Consider the following 17176-nt stretch of genomic DNA (forward strand, 5'->3'; position numbering starts at 1 on the left):
TAACTCATTCTGGTGAAAGAAAGCTTTGTACAATGACTTCAATGTACGGTTTCACAGCTTGTGTTTGTTTGATTTCTTCCTGATGTGTGCACTTTTATTCCATATTCTTGACACTCTGTATGTTTAGTTGAACTCTAGGTCTAGATCCACCTATAACAACCAAACATATTTGGTCCTAGAAGTTATCAGCATAAATGATGCACAGTTAAATATCAGTCATTCAGGACACAAGCATATCACTACATGTTCACTATATGTTGTACTGTGTATGTGACAAATAAAATTTGTATTTGTTTATCTCTATGACCAATAATTTCTATCATAGTTTTCCTAAAACATGATGACAACTAAATAAAAAAGAATGCTCGAGGAGAAAAACTATGACAAAGTGTATTGACACTGTTGTCATTGAATATATACTGGGCAGAAAGGAGGCGATCCAATTAGAAATAATCTCTCTCTTTTTTGGTCAGGTTAGTTGTGCGTATTTCATCTGCTGCTGACTAACAGGGTAAGTTGGAGGGAAGCTCCCTGTTTGTCATGAAAACAAAACAAAATGTCAACACTTGAGTAGAAGAGAAGATGAGACATAGACATAAAGTGGATATTGAGGAAAATAAGATGCTTTGTAACCATTTGGAGCAACTCTTACTGGTAAAATACTTTTACACTTTATATTTAAATGAAGTCACTCAACTTCAGGATTAGCCTACTGTACTCTTATGATACTTAGTCGACTAAAACTACACTAAAATTAAAAGAGGTTAGAAGCTTAAAATACATCTACAACTAAATGGTTAAAAGACTGAAACTCAAAATTAGCTGTCAAAATGTTACGGAGTGAGTTGACTGAATTCTTACAGGAATTTTTCAGTGTCTGCGAACAATTATTAAATTTGGAATATGATGAGAAACCTATACAGAAATCAAATAGAAAATCATCAAGTAAATGGTGATGTTTTAAATCAGGCCTGTAGGGTTTTAGACAACACCCTGGGTCAGCACACCTGAATCAAACGATTAGTTCATTACCAGGCCTCTGGAGAACTTCAAGACATGTTGATTTTAGCCATTTAAATCAGCGGTGTTGGATCAAGGACATCTAAAACCTGCAGGATACCGGCTCTTGAGGCCTGGAGTTCTGTTTTAAATGAACAGTGTATCTCCTAAGACTCATTCTATGATTTGCTCTTAATAGTGGCCACATTCACATTTAGACATGGAACTGAATTAAAGAGGCTTCAGGTTTAGTAACAGAACCATGAGAAGAGGCCAGCATTATGAGTAAATCATGATTTAAGAAAAACAGTTAACAGCTGAATGCAGAGCTCCAGACTTCTCATTTATTTCTTTGTCCTATTTTTTTCAGCACCTGCTCCATAGGATGAAGAAGATATTCGTTGATTCTTTTTTGTTCTCTAAATCATAGTTTAATCCATGTGACCCACCCAGTATGCTACTTATTGAAAAACTGTTAATGAAGCGACTGTGCCGCACACTGAAACAAAGTTAAAATGAGATTATAGTGAAATGTGACGAGCTGTTTTTTTATGATAGGTGAAGATATCTAGAAAAAATGTTTCTTTCTGTTTAAACCTGGCTGAGAGGTTTCATGCTAGGTTTTGATCGAGATCAGGGGTCTCAAACTCTAGTCCTTGAGGACTGAAGTGGCTATTCAGCTATTTGATTCACGTTACAGCAGCTCATGAGTGAATGAACATGGAGCAATAAAAGTACTTTTAGAAGTAAATTTTTCCAAACAACATTACTCAAATTTAGTAGGGTTAGGGGTTGCATGCAGTCAAGTTCTATAGTCAAGTGCTATACTCTTGCTAATGACCTACTAATTGTATTCAGTTGTGTTGCAACAGGTATACGTGGTTCAGGACACCGGCCCTCGAGGACTGGAGTTTGAGACCCCTGGTCTGGATGTGATGTTAACTTTGACTTTTCAAACAAATTGAATCTGTTATTGCCACTGATGGTCATGTACCATTTAGATGCTATTGCTCAGTGATTAGTGTCTCTAACCAATAAAAGTTGAAATCAAATCTTTTTAAAAGCCTGAAAGAGATGTCCTTTCACTTTTCAACCAACTCCAGAACAAGAGACATTTTTTAAAGATTATGACGGCCTCACCAGACTTAACCTGAAAAAAGCTTTACCCATGGGTGTGAGGGGATTGATAGGAAACCTTATACAACTTAACCTTTATGCAAAACATCCACATTTACTGTAGAAGGCAGTGGGAAACTATTTTTGATTTCATGATGAGAAACTGTACACTTACAAAAGTGAAAGATGGAGCTTGCTTGTTCCTAATGGCACTGAGTTACACTGAGATGGCACTGATTAAATGCAAAAAATGTAAACAATGACAATGTCTGATGATAATCATCAGTAATGGCACATGTCTTTGCTCTGAAGTCTCTATGTAAACAGGAACACACATGCATATGCACACTTTTTGAAATGAAGGGTTTTTTTCCACCTCCTCGTTCATCTCTTTCCTTCTTCAATTCCACGCTTTCTTTGCAGCACTGAAAATATATCCTGTTTAAATTATGGAAATTTGAGAAGTTATCCTGTAAAGTCATTACCCATCATTTATACTCAGTGGAATATTTTCAGTGCCTGCTTCCTTTCTTGTTCCCTCCCTCCTCAGTCCAGCACGTCTCTTTCTAGAACACCCAGGTGACCGGGACCCACTGGGGGTTTTTGGAAACCGTTTCCAGCGCTGCTTTGACGGTGCGGTATGTCTCGTCGAGGTTGTCGTTGACAATGCTGAGGTCAAAGTAGTGACCATAAGCTGTCTGGATTTTAGCACTCTCATCGCACGTCCTCTGCAGCTCTTCATCCTGTAAAGGATAACAGATAGCAGGGCTGTTAATCACAGGACTTCTGCTTTGACTGATTTCTCATTATTTGCTGCTTCCTGAGTTATTCATCTTCTTTATGTGCATATGGTTGTACTGTGAGCAATTCCTACCATCAGCGTCTTGGTGACGACCCCTGCCTCTGCAGCTGACTGATTTATGGCCTTGAGCACCTCGAACTCTGGAGCTTGAAGGAACACGATGTAGGGCAAGAACTCAGAGGTCCGCAGAACTTTGAGAGACTAAAATTAAGACACGCAAGCAAAATCAACACAAGTACATTAGACTGAAAGAGTCTCTTGCAGGCTCTAAACTTTTTGACCCACCACAATCCACCACAAGTTACCGACTGACGAGAGTGAAAGACTGTTTTCTCTTATCAGTACTCTTAATAAGATGCCCTTGAGTGAGGCACATGACACTATGTTGACTGAATGGGACTGACTGTGTCAAACAGATTTAAGATAAAGTAGAGAAGTTGTCATGGGATTACAATGTGAGGAATGTGGAGGGTTTTATTTTGTGGACCCAAATGGATGCAGGAGATCAAAGTCTCTCTCCCACCCCATGCAGGAGACTCTGACAGCACTGAGCAGCTGCTTCAGTGGCTGCAGCACCCACCATGTGGGACAGAGAGATTTCACAGGTCTTTCCTTCCAACTGCTGTCAGATTCTACAACATGGTCTCTTCAGATGACACACACGCACACGCACACACACACACACACACACACACACACACACACACACACACACACACACACACACACACACACACACACACACACACACATCCAATACACTGTGTTAACCTTCGCCCAGTCTCCCTTGTATGCAATATTATGCACAATGCTTATGTGCAATACCACGTGCAAATTTTTCTACTTTAAGGCCATGTACTGGTTAGTGATCACCATGTTTTATGTGGACGGAGCGGCCTTGACTTGATGGCGGGATCAGAAAAGCAGAGAAGATGAAGAAGAAGCGAAAAGCAAAGTCACAGAAAAAGATGAAAACTATCTAAAGTTTGTGACCATTTCAAACAAAGGAAAACCAAAAATGCTGTACAGTGTGTTCATGGTAAAACTGAATCAGCTTACCACAATAGCACAACGACATTGATTCAGCATCTCAAGCACAACGTAAGTTAGAGCATTTCACTTTAATAAACTGGCAATAGAAACTATTAGAAACATGTGTGTAATGTATACAGGATTCTGTCAAATTAGCCCCTAATTTTCACACAAGACAGTAAAGGTGCTGCTGCTTATGATTACTGCTAAAACAGAAAAGTCTTGTATGTGCACACCTGAGGGTTGGCGTCCAGTATGCAGACCCGCCCTGCCTCCACCACCTCATGTATGGAGTCGATCTTCAAGCCGTACAGGTTGCCCTCATACTCTCCATGTTCTAGATAGCGCCCGTTCTTGATGTCTGTTTCCATTTTGCTGCGGGTAGTGAAAGCAAACATCCGACTCTCTCGCTCTCCCTTTTTGGGTTTTCTGGAGGTGTCTGCGCAAATACAAGGAAGGGAAGTTACTATGATCAGTTTATTAGCTCAAGCCAGCTAACATAGCTCTCCAACCCAAAATGTAAAAATTTTTAGATGGATGGTGGACATTTTAGTCAGTTTGTCTGCCACATTTGGTAGCAGACCCCACTCTGAAAAGTTGTTTTAATAAAATCTTCTGCTATTAAAGTCTAAACTGTGGCCATTCCTTTTTCAACCCTTTGAGAAACATTAAAGGTGAGTATTGATCTATATTAGTCCAAATAGCTCTAATAGGTTGCTCTAGCCTTTCCCAGTAATATCTTCCCTTGGGGCCTATTGTACAGGCCTCTGAAACCATCCCAGGATAACAAGTGCCACAACAGGTGCAATCAAAAAGGTTTGACCTGCAAAGCTAGTCAGCTTTTTTCCTATCAGGGGAAGCAGGGAAGACATCTGGACATGAAGGCAGTCAGGTTGAGCGAGTCCCCTCTGCACCATCTACTGGCTGAGACTCAGATGATGCAGAGGGGACTGATCAGAGGATCAGGGATCAAGATGTTTTTTAATCAGAGAGCCGAAATCAACTTCCTGCATAGGGGTTTGTGGGCCTACCGATCGACTCAATATAACAAAAAAACAATTCTAGCTACTTTAGCAATAAGAAGCAATAAGGCAATGGAATATATCAGACTTCATACATGGAATTATGGTCCCAAAGAGCTGTGGATCCCTCAGTAGAAGCTTATTCTTTAGTCTCCGCCTCCCCACACCTTGAGCACCTATCAGAATCAGAGTCTTCCTCTTGAAAGGTGGGACCTTGGCCACCTCCTCATAGAGCAGTATCTCATGTCTGTCAAACTCTGAGGGTGAACAAAGAGCAGAAAGTAAGGACGAAGCAGTAGGAATATTTTACCCCAGCAGAGCTAAACTGATCCTGGCCCTGTTTTATTACCTGCATTTTTGGTGGTCACATACATCATCTTCTTCTTCTTCTTTCCTCCAACACCAGTACACAGATTTCCTGTTGCATTGTTGGAGCACAGCATTAGTGTAGGCAGAGAACTGAAGCCAAACTTCAAACTAAAGTAATTTATGAGCATCAGTCATGTTTCACAACTACTAACTTGTACTCATTTGCCCACAAGCTGGCTTGTAATGATCAGTCATGTTCATGCAGGTGTCTCTGCCAGATATTATGTCTCATACACATTTAATTTTTCCTCTTTAAGTTCTAATATTCATGTTTGTGCTTCTAAAAGGGGAATTAGATCTACTGGATCTACTGATAAGAGCTCCCTTACAGAACAAAACCCCTTCTGTGAACTCGAACTGAATTAGCAGTTGTTCGAATGCTTATGCAAATCTCACATTTACAGAAGTGTAAAAAATGACACATCATTGACTGGTAACGTTTAGCAAAGAAAACCTTTTTTCTTTTACAAAGGTTGGACATCAGAGAGAGATGGTTCTTATATGCCATAATAACTGGGGTAACTCCCACATATGAAAGTGGGAGTATGTTCAAACTTCTTTTCTTGTAATCTAATACAGGTTCATGCTATAATGCTCAATGTTATATTGAAAATATTTCTTATAAAAAGTTAAGTCTAAATATTCTTAAAACATTGTAGACCAGTGCACTGGCACATTGTGAAATTTAAACATGTGAGCAAACTTCATGTACCTGGCGTGTTTGTGCACCACCACACGGCAGTGACAAATAATCAATAAACCATGGGCTGCAGCAACACACACCAGACATGTGAACATAATGCCCTTCCTTAATGAACACCTACTTAATACTTAACACTTTCAGAAGTCTTTTTTTTTTGCTGACATATGTTTATTAACGATTTATATTTCTGTTTACAGTATAATATGCTAATATAGTTCAATACAAATGGGTCATATTCTGTTGTGTTCATGAAACATTTTTGGCTTTTACCCCAAAGCTGTAAAAGGCTGATGGAGTACTGTCGTCACCCTGCAGGGCAGCAGCTTGGACACTCACGTTTGTGAATGCTATAACTCCAAAATGTGCCAATGTGGGATTTTGAAATGTTTTGGATTTTGAAGGTGCAGCTACTAAAATTTCAGATGAGTTTGAATCTCAGCGACACTGACCTCAAGGTTTCTTCAAGTTTCCTGAAAATCTTGTGATGCAATAATTCAAGGAGGAAGTCACCTATGATTATCTAACTGATACCATCCACTAGGAGGCTGCAGAGCAACACTGGCAACCACCAGTATTTTAATAATATTTTACATCCATAGTGAGATGATTTCATTAAGGCCCAAAACACACACTGCGTCCATGCTTTGATTAGAATCCAGGCCCTCTGTTAAAATAAAGTCACCATCATCACAACCTTATTCGTTCTTTCATATTACCTGCAGGTGCCAGCTCCACATCTCTCTTGACAAAAGCTTTCCTTTTTTCCTCAAGCATCTGACTAGGGATTAACCCAGCACTCCCACCTTCCACGTGACGTGCCTGCACAACAAATGAAGAAAAAATTAGCAAAGCAATCCAAAGATATGAAAATGTGCACACAGGAAGCTATAACATGTTCACATAAATACTATTCTGTCACCTGCCACCAGTTGACATCATCCTGATTGACTATTTGCAGGATATCCCCGGTCTCAAACCTTAACCCCGCCTCCTTGCAAGGAATCAGGTTGTCGTTGGCTGGGTCATAATCATAGTGACACTTAAAGAATACCTGGAGAAATACATAGAGGTACACATCTTTATTTCAGTGGTGCATCCCAAGTTAAAATCCCTTTAAGACTAGAACTGCTAGGAGGGGTTCATGTTACCACAGGTGCCATTACTGAGGTGCTGCTTGCAGTAATGGCAAAGATGCCATTTTTTAAGTTCACTTAAGTTGTTTATTTCATCAAATTTTTCTAATTTTAAGTCAGATTTGGCAAAACAAGGATTTAAGGTGAATTTTGAGGGATTTGAATGGTTTCATCAATGAGTTTTAAAATTTAATTGCAGGTTGTAAAGTTTAAAACACACTTTAGAATAAATAAACAAAGACTGGACAAAACTACCACAACAGCTTACACACTTAAAAAATATAATTAAGACCAAACCTGCACACTACCCTGCCTCAGTCCGCAGCTTCACCTGCTGAGGTGCTGCTCAGGCCTGAAAGTGAGCAGGGCGCTGTTCTCTTGATTTCACTCTTTAGTTATTTGGATTAGTTCCCCACACTCTGGAGTCTCTGTTCATTTCAGTTCCCTATGCTGCCCTACACAGCAAGTTACATACCTGGTTCTCCATGCCTTCGGTCCCACAGTCTGCCCAGCTCAATATCCCACCCTGAGCCCAGCAGCAATTACTCATGTTTCATCTAACTACATTCCCCTACATATTTATTTATCAATCACATATAGCTAGCTCTGACTCATGTAACAGCAGCATTTAAGTCAAAATGTGTGTAAACAATCGTATTGCTAGGCAGCCCAATATGGCACAACAGTGATTTTACATCAGTTTCTATGCGGTCGAAATAACATCCTTGGTGGTTCTATGTAAAAATGGTTATACTTTCTTTTCTCTTTTGATCCCAAACACCCCAAAATTCAGTATTTGATGAAGAAATCCATTTTTAAAACGGCATGAAATATGAGATCACGTGGTTTTAATTTAACAGAGGTCAAAACAAGGTTCTAGTGTTAATGAAAATAAGTTTCTAACAATGAAATTCAGTTAATAACCAAAAAATAAATAAATAAATAGAAACCCTGACAAATAAGGAGAATAGATTTAGCCCCATGTGTCTATTCTGTGTGTGGTGTGTTTATGTGTCACCTGTACAGGTGGTATGGATTCATGATAACTTGGCAGTATCTTCAGAACCACAATTCCACTAGCTGCTTGCAGCTCTTCCTGTAAAACCCTGGGGTCCCTGCCCACTTCTCGTCCATTCGCCTGTCAATAAAGTAGACAACAAGAGTAATGACAAAAAAGATTCCTTACATGTCTTAAAGGTTAAGCGAAAGGGTTTTAAACAGCTGACTAGAGTTTTACATTTAAATTTGCAAATTCGATCAGTTGGCTTAAATATTTACAGAACTTTGAAGCATGTAAAAATTAAAAGCCTCTTGTGGACTATGCAGATGACGGACAAATTGAACAACTGAAAATGTACTCTTAAGGTGTTAGCCCACTACAGAGCACCAGAACAGGTCCCAATAGCCCTGTCAGGAGGGATAGACCTGCCCAGTGCAAGCAAGCTACACCACAGAGTATTTAAACACAGGTAAGTATCTGCTCAAACATCCACTCAAATGAATAAAGTTCCACAGATTCCAGGAGTGAAACTCCAATAACTGCAGCACCAAAAACCCCTGAATAAAATGTCAAAAAAACAAACTTTCACTAGCAAATGATCCTTACTTTTGCTATTTTTTCCTGATCTATTCATTTGCACAGTATTGGGATTGAACTGCTGTGGGTTTCTGCCCCATGCTTTCATAAGAACACATAGTTTACCTCGCCATCTAGTGGTTAAACAATAGTATGGACACAGATTTATGCATTTAGACTTTCAGAACGCCGTGATCAATAAACAGCTGATAAACAACAGATTTTTTCTTATGGTAGTTGTGGAGGTACGCAAATAATCTGGGGCACTTCATGCTTGAGCCTGACCTTGAGTCATAGCGGTTAACAAGTTGACACTCAAGAAGAAATAAACACAAGAGAACAAGAGTCGATAAGTAAATGCTTAACGAGACGATTGATACGGTAATACGGTAATATCGGTAAGCTTCATATGTAAATCAGGCGGGAACTCAGAACAGCATAAAAAAAACTGGAGACATGTGAAACAGCTACTGCTGTAAAAATAGCTTCACTCCCAAGAATCACAGGGACAGTGGGCCAGGTGCACTGATTTCCTGGAGTCTCAGCTGGTCTCCTGTTAACCTCACAGTGAGACACATTTTAATGTAGATGAAACAATGGAAATATAATGCTTTACAAAGTGAGCTTTGGAGACGTTACCTCTGAACAGTCTGCAGTAGCTGTCTACATGTTTCTGTCGGCTCTTGCATTCATAGGACGGATAGTCTTAGCAGGAAACCAAAAAGTATATTCTTCATCAAATACTAACTTACTGAAAAAAGTAAACAACTATCCTATAGAACTAAAAATGCAAGGTTCCACCATAAACCAATAAATTAGAGGATAATTGAAAATGAAACTAAGGAAAACAAAAAACAAACAAAAAAGAAAAAAGCAACACACCTCTTTGATGATATCGCCGACGTGCAGCAGGCCTTGTTGGTCTATCATCCCACCATGAAGAATACGAGCTATCACCAGCTCCCCACCCTCCACCTTGAATGTCACACCCTGGAATACAGTTATTACTGGCTATTATCTCCATCATTAACACTAATAAAAATCTGCATCCATAACCCAAATGGCACCAGCATACAACCCACACAAGCATTTATTATTTCACAAACTGAATGTTTTTAAATGGGAAACACAAAAGGTGCAAACAGTCCAAATTCTAATAACCTACCAGATGCTCCCCGGCTATTTTGCGTATGCCCACCATGCGGATGGCATCAGGTGGAAGGTGGTTGTGTGCTTGGCTGTCTTCTGGTTCATGATCCACAAAGTCACATGGGCTGGGAGGTGGACTTTCACATGCTTGAGCTGCCACTGAATCATGTGTCTCCAGCAGAGACTGAGGCACAAAATATCATGCATGAAATATTCGTTTTCCTTCAATTAACCACCTCTGTGACTGGAATACAGTGAAAACACAAAGTGGGAAACACTGTGTGTGTGACTTTGTGTGTTCCACACCTGGAAGTGAGGCTGCGTGAGAATGCGAGCAAGCTCGGCTGCGGTGTCAGAACGATTGGTGAATGGGTCCAGGTCTCTCAGGATCTCCTGCAGGAGCTCCACATTATTCTCCCTCACGGGTGACAACCGTGGCTCCTTCAGGCTCTCCTCTTGCTCCTTACGCACAAATACAAACACGGTTACAAAGATGAGAGCGTGCTGCAAGTGCAAGTATGAATGACAGAAGCGCAGCAAAATTTATTGAATTTAAAATATGTGTGTGCACGAGTGCATCTGTGTGAAGCCTACCAGAGGGCTTTCCATGATGCCTTTGAGGTAAATGAGGTCCAGGTCATTGGCTGTGGTGGAGCTGGCCGTGCTGTCGCTCATTGCGTCCAACACTTGGGGCACTGTGACACACACACACACACACACACACACACACACACACACACACACACACACACACACACACACACACACACACACACACACACACACACACAGTGAAGGGAAGAACAACATTAAGTAAGGGAAACATGGTAAATGAGACCGTAACAAATGACACAGAGCTTGTGTCTATAGTTGTAACTCTGCTTTAAACAAGCACCTGGCTTCCTGGTTTTAACAAAGCTGTGATGTAACTGTCTGAATTCTGCTCATTATAGGGAAATTCCTCATTGGAATTCAACATCCTTTTAGTTTCAAAAATAGATACTTACGCGAGTATGAGTTTATAACTCCATATTAATCTAATGGCATGGGTTAAAAAAGCTGCAGACTGTGTGTTGTGTCAGGTAGGGGATACTGTAGGGCTGACAAATCAATCAAAACCGACATTCAGGACCTCAAATTGACATTTTTTGTCTTTAAATTCAGTTAATACTCCCCCCAGTGTGTACTGTCTCCTTTAAAACATACTACCGAGTGTGGTGGCACACGGTCTGTTGTTTGGATGCATTTTTGGCTTTAGGAACGACAACATTGAACAAAGAGAAGAAAACAGAAAGCTGCAGGCTAAAATCATGTGCTAGAGAAATGAACTGTACATGTATTGCTTTGCTTTGCTTTGGAAGGTTGAGAAAATTTCAACTTGCCAGCACAGCTTGTTAGCCGGAATGCTGCCTTAAGGTTAAAGTTTAAAGTTGAAATTTAAAATGAAAGAAAACTAGATTATGACTCATAAATACAGCCTACAGCAGTGCTGTTATGTACAAAACTGCAGTGAATTTAAGAATTTCTATATTTAGTCATATTCAAGGGAAGTATGCTACAATGTAACAAGCTGCAATTATGTAATTTTTTCATTTTTATTTATTTTAGTATTTTCATATTATTGAATTTGATATTACCAGATGTAATCAAAGGCCACAGGTGTAAGCAAACCAGCATCATATATATATATATATATATACTACAGCGCTATCATAAATATTGGTATTTGGGGGCATCAGTCGTTTCCTGGAGGATATTCTACAGTGTAGCTGTAACTCTAAAACATCTGTTATCATTAATTAGCTTACAAAGAGCAAATACCACCATTTTTCAGATTAGTAACACATTCTCATATTTCTGGTTTTTAATCTTTTGTGAAACTGGATTTTAGGAGAGAGCTGTGAATAAAGAAAACAGAAAAAAACAATCATGTGGCGATGCTAAGCTGATGTGGAGTATAGTGTTTGGTCTCACCAGGCTCTGTCCTGGTGGAGGCCACGGGCATGGTAGAGCTGCAGTAAATCTGAGAAGGACAGAAAGAAAAAAAGGAAAGAATGATCAACAAAATAAATGTAAGTGCAGGTCTGAAAATAAGACACTGACAATAATGATAAAGACGTTCAATGAACACCAACATTTTAAAAAAGCTTGTTTCCTTCGCTGCTACATTCAGATGGGGATGATTTAGTACAAATGATGATGTCCTCTATTCATGCCGTGCAAACCACCTGCTTTTAAACTCACTGGGCAACTTGCAATACAAAGATAAACACTTTCACATGAATAAAAGCCTCAAGATTGGAACCAATTGGACAAGTTAACACTCTTAATATATAGGCCACTGCACCACTTACACGCAGTGCAGTACACCACTACAGCCTCAGTAATACACATTTTTTAAAAACAGCCTTTGAGCTTATATGATTTTACCAGGCTTTTTTACTCCTATAAATGGCTGCAGGAAGAAGAAAAAGGGGAGAGCACAATTGCAAGTAATGTACTGGCATAGAAACATAAACACTACAGCCAGGGTAGCTATTTATCCATTTAGGCCTGAAGCTAAATAGCTGAGCTGATATATCTCACATGCACTACAGCTCTGAGTTTTTTTAGTGATCATCTGACAGAAGTGGATATGAGACCAAAAAATTGGAGAGTTGTCAGTTATCATAGATATATGAAGAACCAAATCTGGGCTTTAACATGTTTTTCTGTTCAGTTCTGACATTTTAGTAATTATTTTTATAGCATGATTTAAAAAAGCAGATTCAGCAGTCTAAAATATTCATGTTAAACATTTTAATCATCCTTTTCTGTCGAGACTTATGCTGCCATCCTGCTGACTGAGAGTAACAACCGCGTGATAATAACTGATGACTGGGTTCAGTGTGTGCTATAAATTAGCATGAGATAAAACTGCACTGCTCAGTTGCTGCACGTGGGAATGTTTGCGGGTGTATACGGTATGCTCGTGTTTTTGAACCCCCTCCCCGCCATAACGCAGCACGACAAACACACAGGGTGCAGTGATGTCAGCGACTGAGGGTGGAGCTCCACTGATTGTTCTGGAATTGAACATGCCTGGCAAAAGGGGAGGGGGAGGGCATGTGGGTGTGACTAATCTATACACTGCCAAGACAGCACACACGATACAATGGCAATACAGAGAAAGTGAGAAGGGAACAAAGAGGCACACATCCCCTTTAATGCTTTCTATCTATCTATGCATTTATCTATGCTTGTTGCTATGACAAGCTGCTGTTGCAGTTTGTGGCTGCCATGGAAACTCATCTTCCCTCAGTTTTGCCTTCACACACACACCCTGCTGTTTATACTAGAGTAGGCATTACACAACACCTCAGGCAAAAGTGGATGACGTAAAAGGAGAAGCTGTAAGAGTGAGACGTGTGGAACGGGATGGACTGGATGTAAAGTATAATGTCTGAAAGATGAGATTCACACCATCATCCAGCTTTGATGCACATTTTATCCAAGCTGATGACAACAAATGTGAAAGAAAACATTACAAGATTTTAATCTTGGATACTACCCTGACCTGTTTGGGTCTAGACTGGCGACAGCAAAACTCCATGAATAATAATGAACACCATAAAAGAGAGAAACTGACTGAGCATAGGATGCTTCGGTGCTTAGCACTGTTGTCTCACAGTGAAACTTTTTAAAGTTCAAACCTGCGCCTTCCTTTTTCAATCTGTTCTTCCAGTTTCCTCCAGTAGCTCCAGTTTCTTCCCAAACTGAAAACACGTCAGGTTAATTCCCCTGACCAAGGGACTAGCCTACTGGCTGCCCACTGCTCTTAAAAGGGGCACCCCCAAATCATATTTACATATTTACATTTTACTCCAGTCTGTAGTACCATTTATCCAACTAAATTATTTTGGTTATGAGTCACCTAGTTTATTCCGTTTGTGTGTGTGTGTGTGTGTGTGTGTGTGTGTGTGTGTGTGTGTGTGTGTGTGTGTGTGTGTGTGTGTGTATCCTCAGTGTGAAAAAAACAAAAAACAGATGTTGCAAATCTAAGTAGAACCACGGACGGTGCGCCTGAACTGAACTCACACTGTGTATGTATGACTCATCAAATAAATGCACATCGTGAGTAGCAGCATAACTTCACTGAGCTGTATGACAATGAGTATGGGAGTACAATACTTTTTCTCTTTTGTTGATATTACTGATGAGGACGTGGACTCATTCTATGTGGATGAAGTAGGCTGCTCAGCTACTGTACATGTCAACTACAATAACAGCCCAACACAGACACATTAATGACTGTGTTTAAAATGCTGTGAAGTCCATTTGCTTTCTGCTTCCTCACACGTTCCAACAAACACCCCTCCTCGTCCTCCTGCTTCATCGTCACTTTTTTTAACACTTCTTTCCCTCACAGCTTCCTCAGCTCTGCACTCTGTCCTGCTGTCTCACTCCCCTCTGCTTTTTTAATCCTTTTTTCTTGCTTGCAGATCCCCTTAATGATGTTCCCCTCCTTCTTACCTTCCTCCCATCCTTTCCTCTCTATTACTCCCTTATTTATGCAACATCCCTGCCCCTCCTCCATTCACCCCCCACCATCATCCATCTGCTGAGCTACACCAGGACAGGCCTGCTGTATGTAAAGAAACAATTGTAGAAAGCACATGCCGGCAAAAGCTGTTTGGCTGTGTGCTGTACTACATGCGAACATGGTTTAAACTGTGTCGTTATCCTGTATTTAGTAAAGCTGGTTATTTCAAACGATTTATTCCTTAGACTTGAGCTAAAGTGCTGTTTTATCCTCATTTTCTTTTGTACTATTTTACCATTTCAAAAGGAAAATCCCAACCAAGCAGATATAATAGCTGGACTACAACTTAACTGATGACAAATGTAGTGTGATTATTGTTTCTAATCATTATTATTATTTTGAGTCTCTGAGATGATAACAAACACACAAATCATGTCAGTTACTAAACTTCAACAGCAAGAGAATTACTCAGAATTGTTATTGAATTGTTAGAATACATAATAAAAAAGAAAAAACTTTAAGAGATTTATGGTATTTAATATTATGGCTTTATTAAGCAATTTTAAAAAAAGCTATATTTGTCAAGTATTAGGACAGATGAGTCTAGCTTGACAAACTGTCATAAAATTGTCAGGGTGAGTGTGACTCTAAGTCTTAAAACAGTTTAACTGGTAGCCTAACTACACTACCATTAACATAACCAATGAATCCCTCAGCAAACACACAATAAACGACACAGGTGCAAATACACCAGTGCAAGCAGAGAAGTCTACTAATTAATCTCAGGAGTCATACATAACAAAGCACCACACACACAAACACAAAAGGAGAGGGGGACAGAAAGACATGCAGATAGCCTGTCTGACAAAGGAAGATGCTAACCAAACATCACAAATGAAATGTAGCGCTAATGGCGCGCGGTTATTTAAATACACTGAGAGAACCGCGCGCACACGCGCGCACCTTTGTCAACCTAGCTTTAGTGTATCTGCTCCCTGAAATAAACAACCCTTTTATTAGGATACTTTAATGATAAGACGTCGTCTGTTAATAAAATGATATTTGCGACACATAAAAACAAACTCACCCACCTTTAAACACAACAAGAGACGCTTCCTGCCGTCTGTGATGTCTCGTGCGCTTTTTGTTGTCGTCTGGTTTCTCGGTTCCCTCTGTGACTGGAAGAGGCAGAAAAATACACAACTTCCGAGAAAACTTCAGAATAAAGGGCATTTAGCGAATAAAGCTACAATAAAATTGAATTATTAAAGCATTATATTTTTATATTTATATAAAAGTAAGAGTTGCCACTGAAATAAAAATTATAAAGCATGCAGGTAAACAAGAAGCGGGATGGGAATGTAATACTTTAACGCTTAGAATCAAGAGACTTCCGGTTGAATTGACCATATTCCCGGTGCTTTACGTAGAGGTGCATTAAAGGGCCAGTGCTTGTTTTGCTTTCACATTTTTTTCTATTGTTATAATTAATACATGAGCTATGAGAAGAATGTGTAAGTGTGAGAGCTTTTGTTTTTCCATCACAGTTTGTCCTAGAAATACTCAAATAAAATACATAAAAAGAAACATAATGATACCAGTGAGAAAGATACCTTTGACAATGTGATGTTGGTTTTCTCCCTGGTATTATTAGGCCATCTTTGCCTTCAGCATGACTGTGCTCTGGGATTAATTCTTCCTTTCTTTTGCTTCATGCCCCCCAAATTCAACAATAAAATAAGATCTGGTCTCTGAGGAAATTACCATTACTGCAGCTGTTTGTGTTTGTGTGTTTTAGCTCAATACTCCTAAATCTTCTGTCCCCACAGTAAACCCTCTTTCTTTTGTGCACTGCATATTAACCCTGTATGTTTCCCTAAGCATATAACCTGATAACTTTCATTTAAGCTTGATATTTTGTTACTGTCAGCATATCCTGTGACACATTGATGCATCTTATTCATCCACACCATAATGATCTTTTGTTGTCCAAGAACAATTAAACCCACACACACATTGCAGTTTGACTCAGTTCCACAAGGACTATTCAATTGCCAGAAACATTTCAGTATTACAGATTACAAAACATGACAGTATAAACCAGCTATAAATGTCTCAGAAAGCACCTCAGTCTTTATTTAAATATAACACTATATAGTTGCATTTTCAGTGCATTATCTATTCTCACCCAGAGCAAGTGACACAGTAAGAGTAAGAGATATAGATTGTGTTAATATCAATAACTCTCCTCATTAGAGTTTTTAACACTCAGAAAAACTGAAAAAAAGAGAGAGGGGGATGGGGTGGGGGGTCTTATTAATTATTTTCCTTTTAAAATATTTCGGCCTAAAGCTAAACCTAATTTTCTGAGCTGTGTCCGCTGTTGCTGCGGGTTATTTATATTTATACTGTATTATTTATATCATTATTTTATATTAACTATTGTTTCAAATTTTCTGAGTTCAGAGTAATGTGCAAATCACACTTTCAAGATTAAAGCTATGTGTTTAACAATTTTCCTGATTTTGCTACTCTATCCTTGCCATTTTTTAGAAATGTCAGAAGAAAACTGATTGAAAGGTACTTTTTGTATTCACATATTGCAAACTTAACCCGAAGTTTCACCACCAGGAGGCAGTGTTTTACCAGAAAGTGTTAGTGTAGTTGCCAACTCCTTTAAAAAACAAATAATACAATATCTGTCCTGAGATCTGGGTGATGCCGTGGCTAATGTGGTCATCTTACTGTTCTGG

The 17176-nt window shown here is 39.4% G+C and overlaps 1 protein-coding gene across 1 annotated transcript; it reads right to left on the minus strand.

The window, feature by feature from the left end:
- Positions 1-1090: 1090 nt before the first annotated feature.
- mpp2a (MAGUK p55 scaffold protein 2a) lies at positions 1091-15614 on the minus strand. The gene is made up of 14 exons (XM_026165982.1): positions 15515-15614; positions 11876-11924; positions 10496-10596; positions 10208-10363; positions 9918-10085; positions 9635-9742; positions 8195-8314; positions 6963-7094; positions 6760-6862; positions 5321-5389; positions 5067-5228; positions 4186-4388; positions 2990-3118; positions 1091-2858 (listed from the first exon to the last, which is right to left on the minus strand). Exons 2-14 carry the CDS (start codon positions 11904-11906, stop codon positions 2682-2684), a joined length of 1659 nt encoding a protein of 552 aa, XP_026021767.1. The 5' UTR covers positions 11907-11924; positions 15515-15614; the 3' UTR covers positions 1091-2681.
- Between the last annotated feature and the right edge of the window lie 1562 nt (positions 15615-17176).

Source organism: Astatotilapia calliptera, chromosome 4 (genome assembly GCF_900246225.1).
Source record: "Astatotilapia calliptera chromosome 4, fAstCal1.2, whole genome shotgun sequence".
NCBI lineage: Eukaryota > Metazoa > Chordata > Actinopteri > Cichliformes > Cichlidae > Astatotilapia > Astatotilapia calliptera.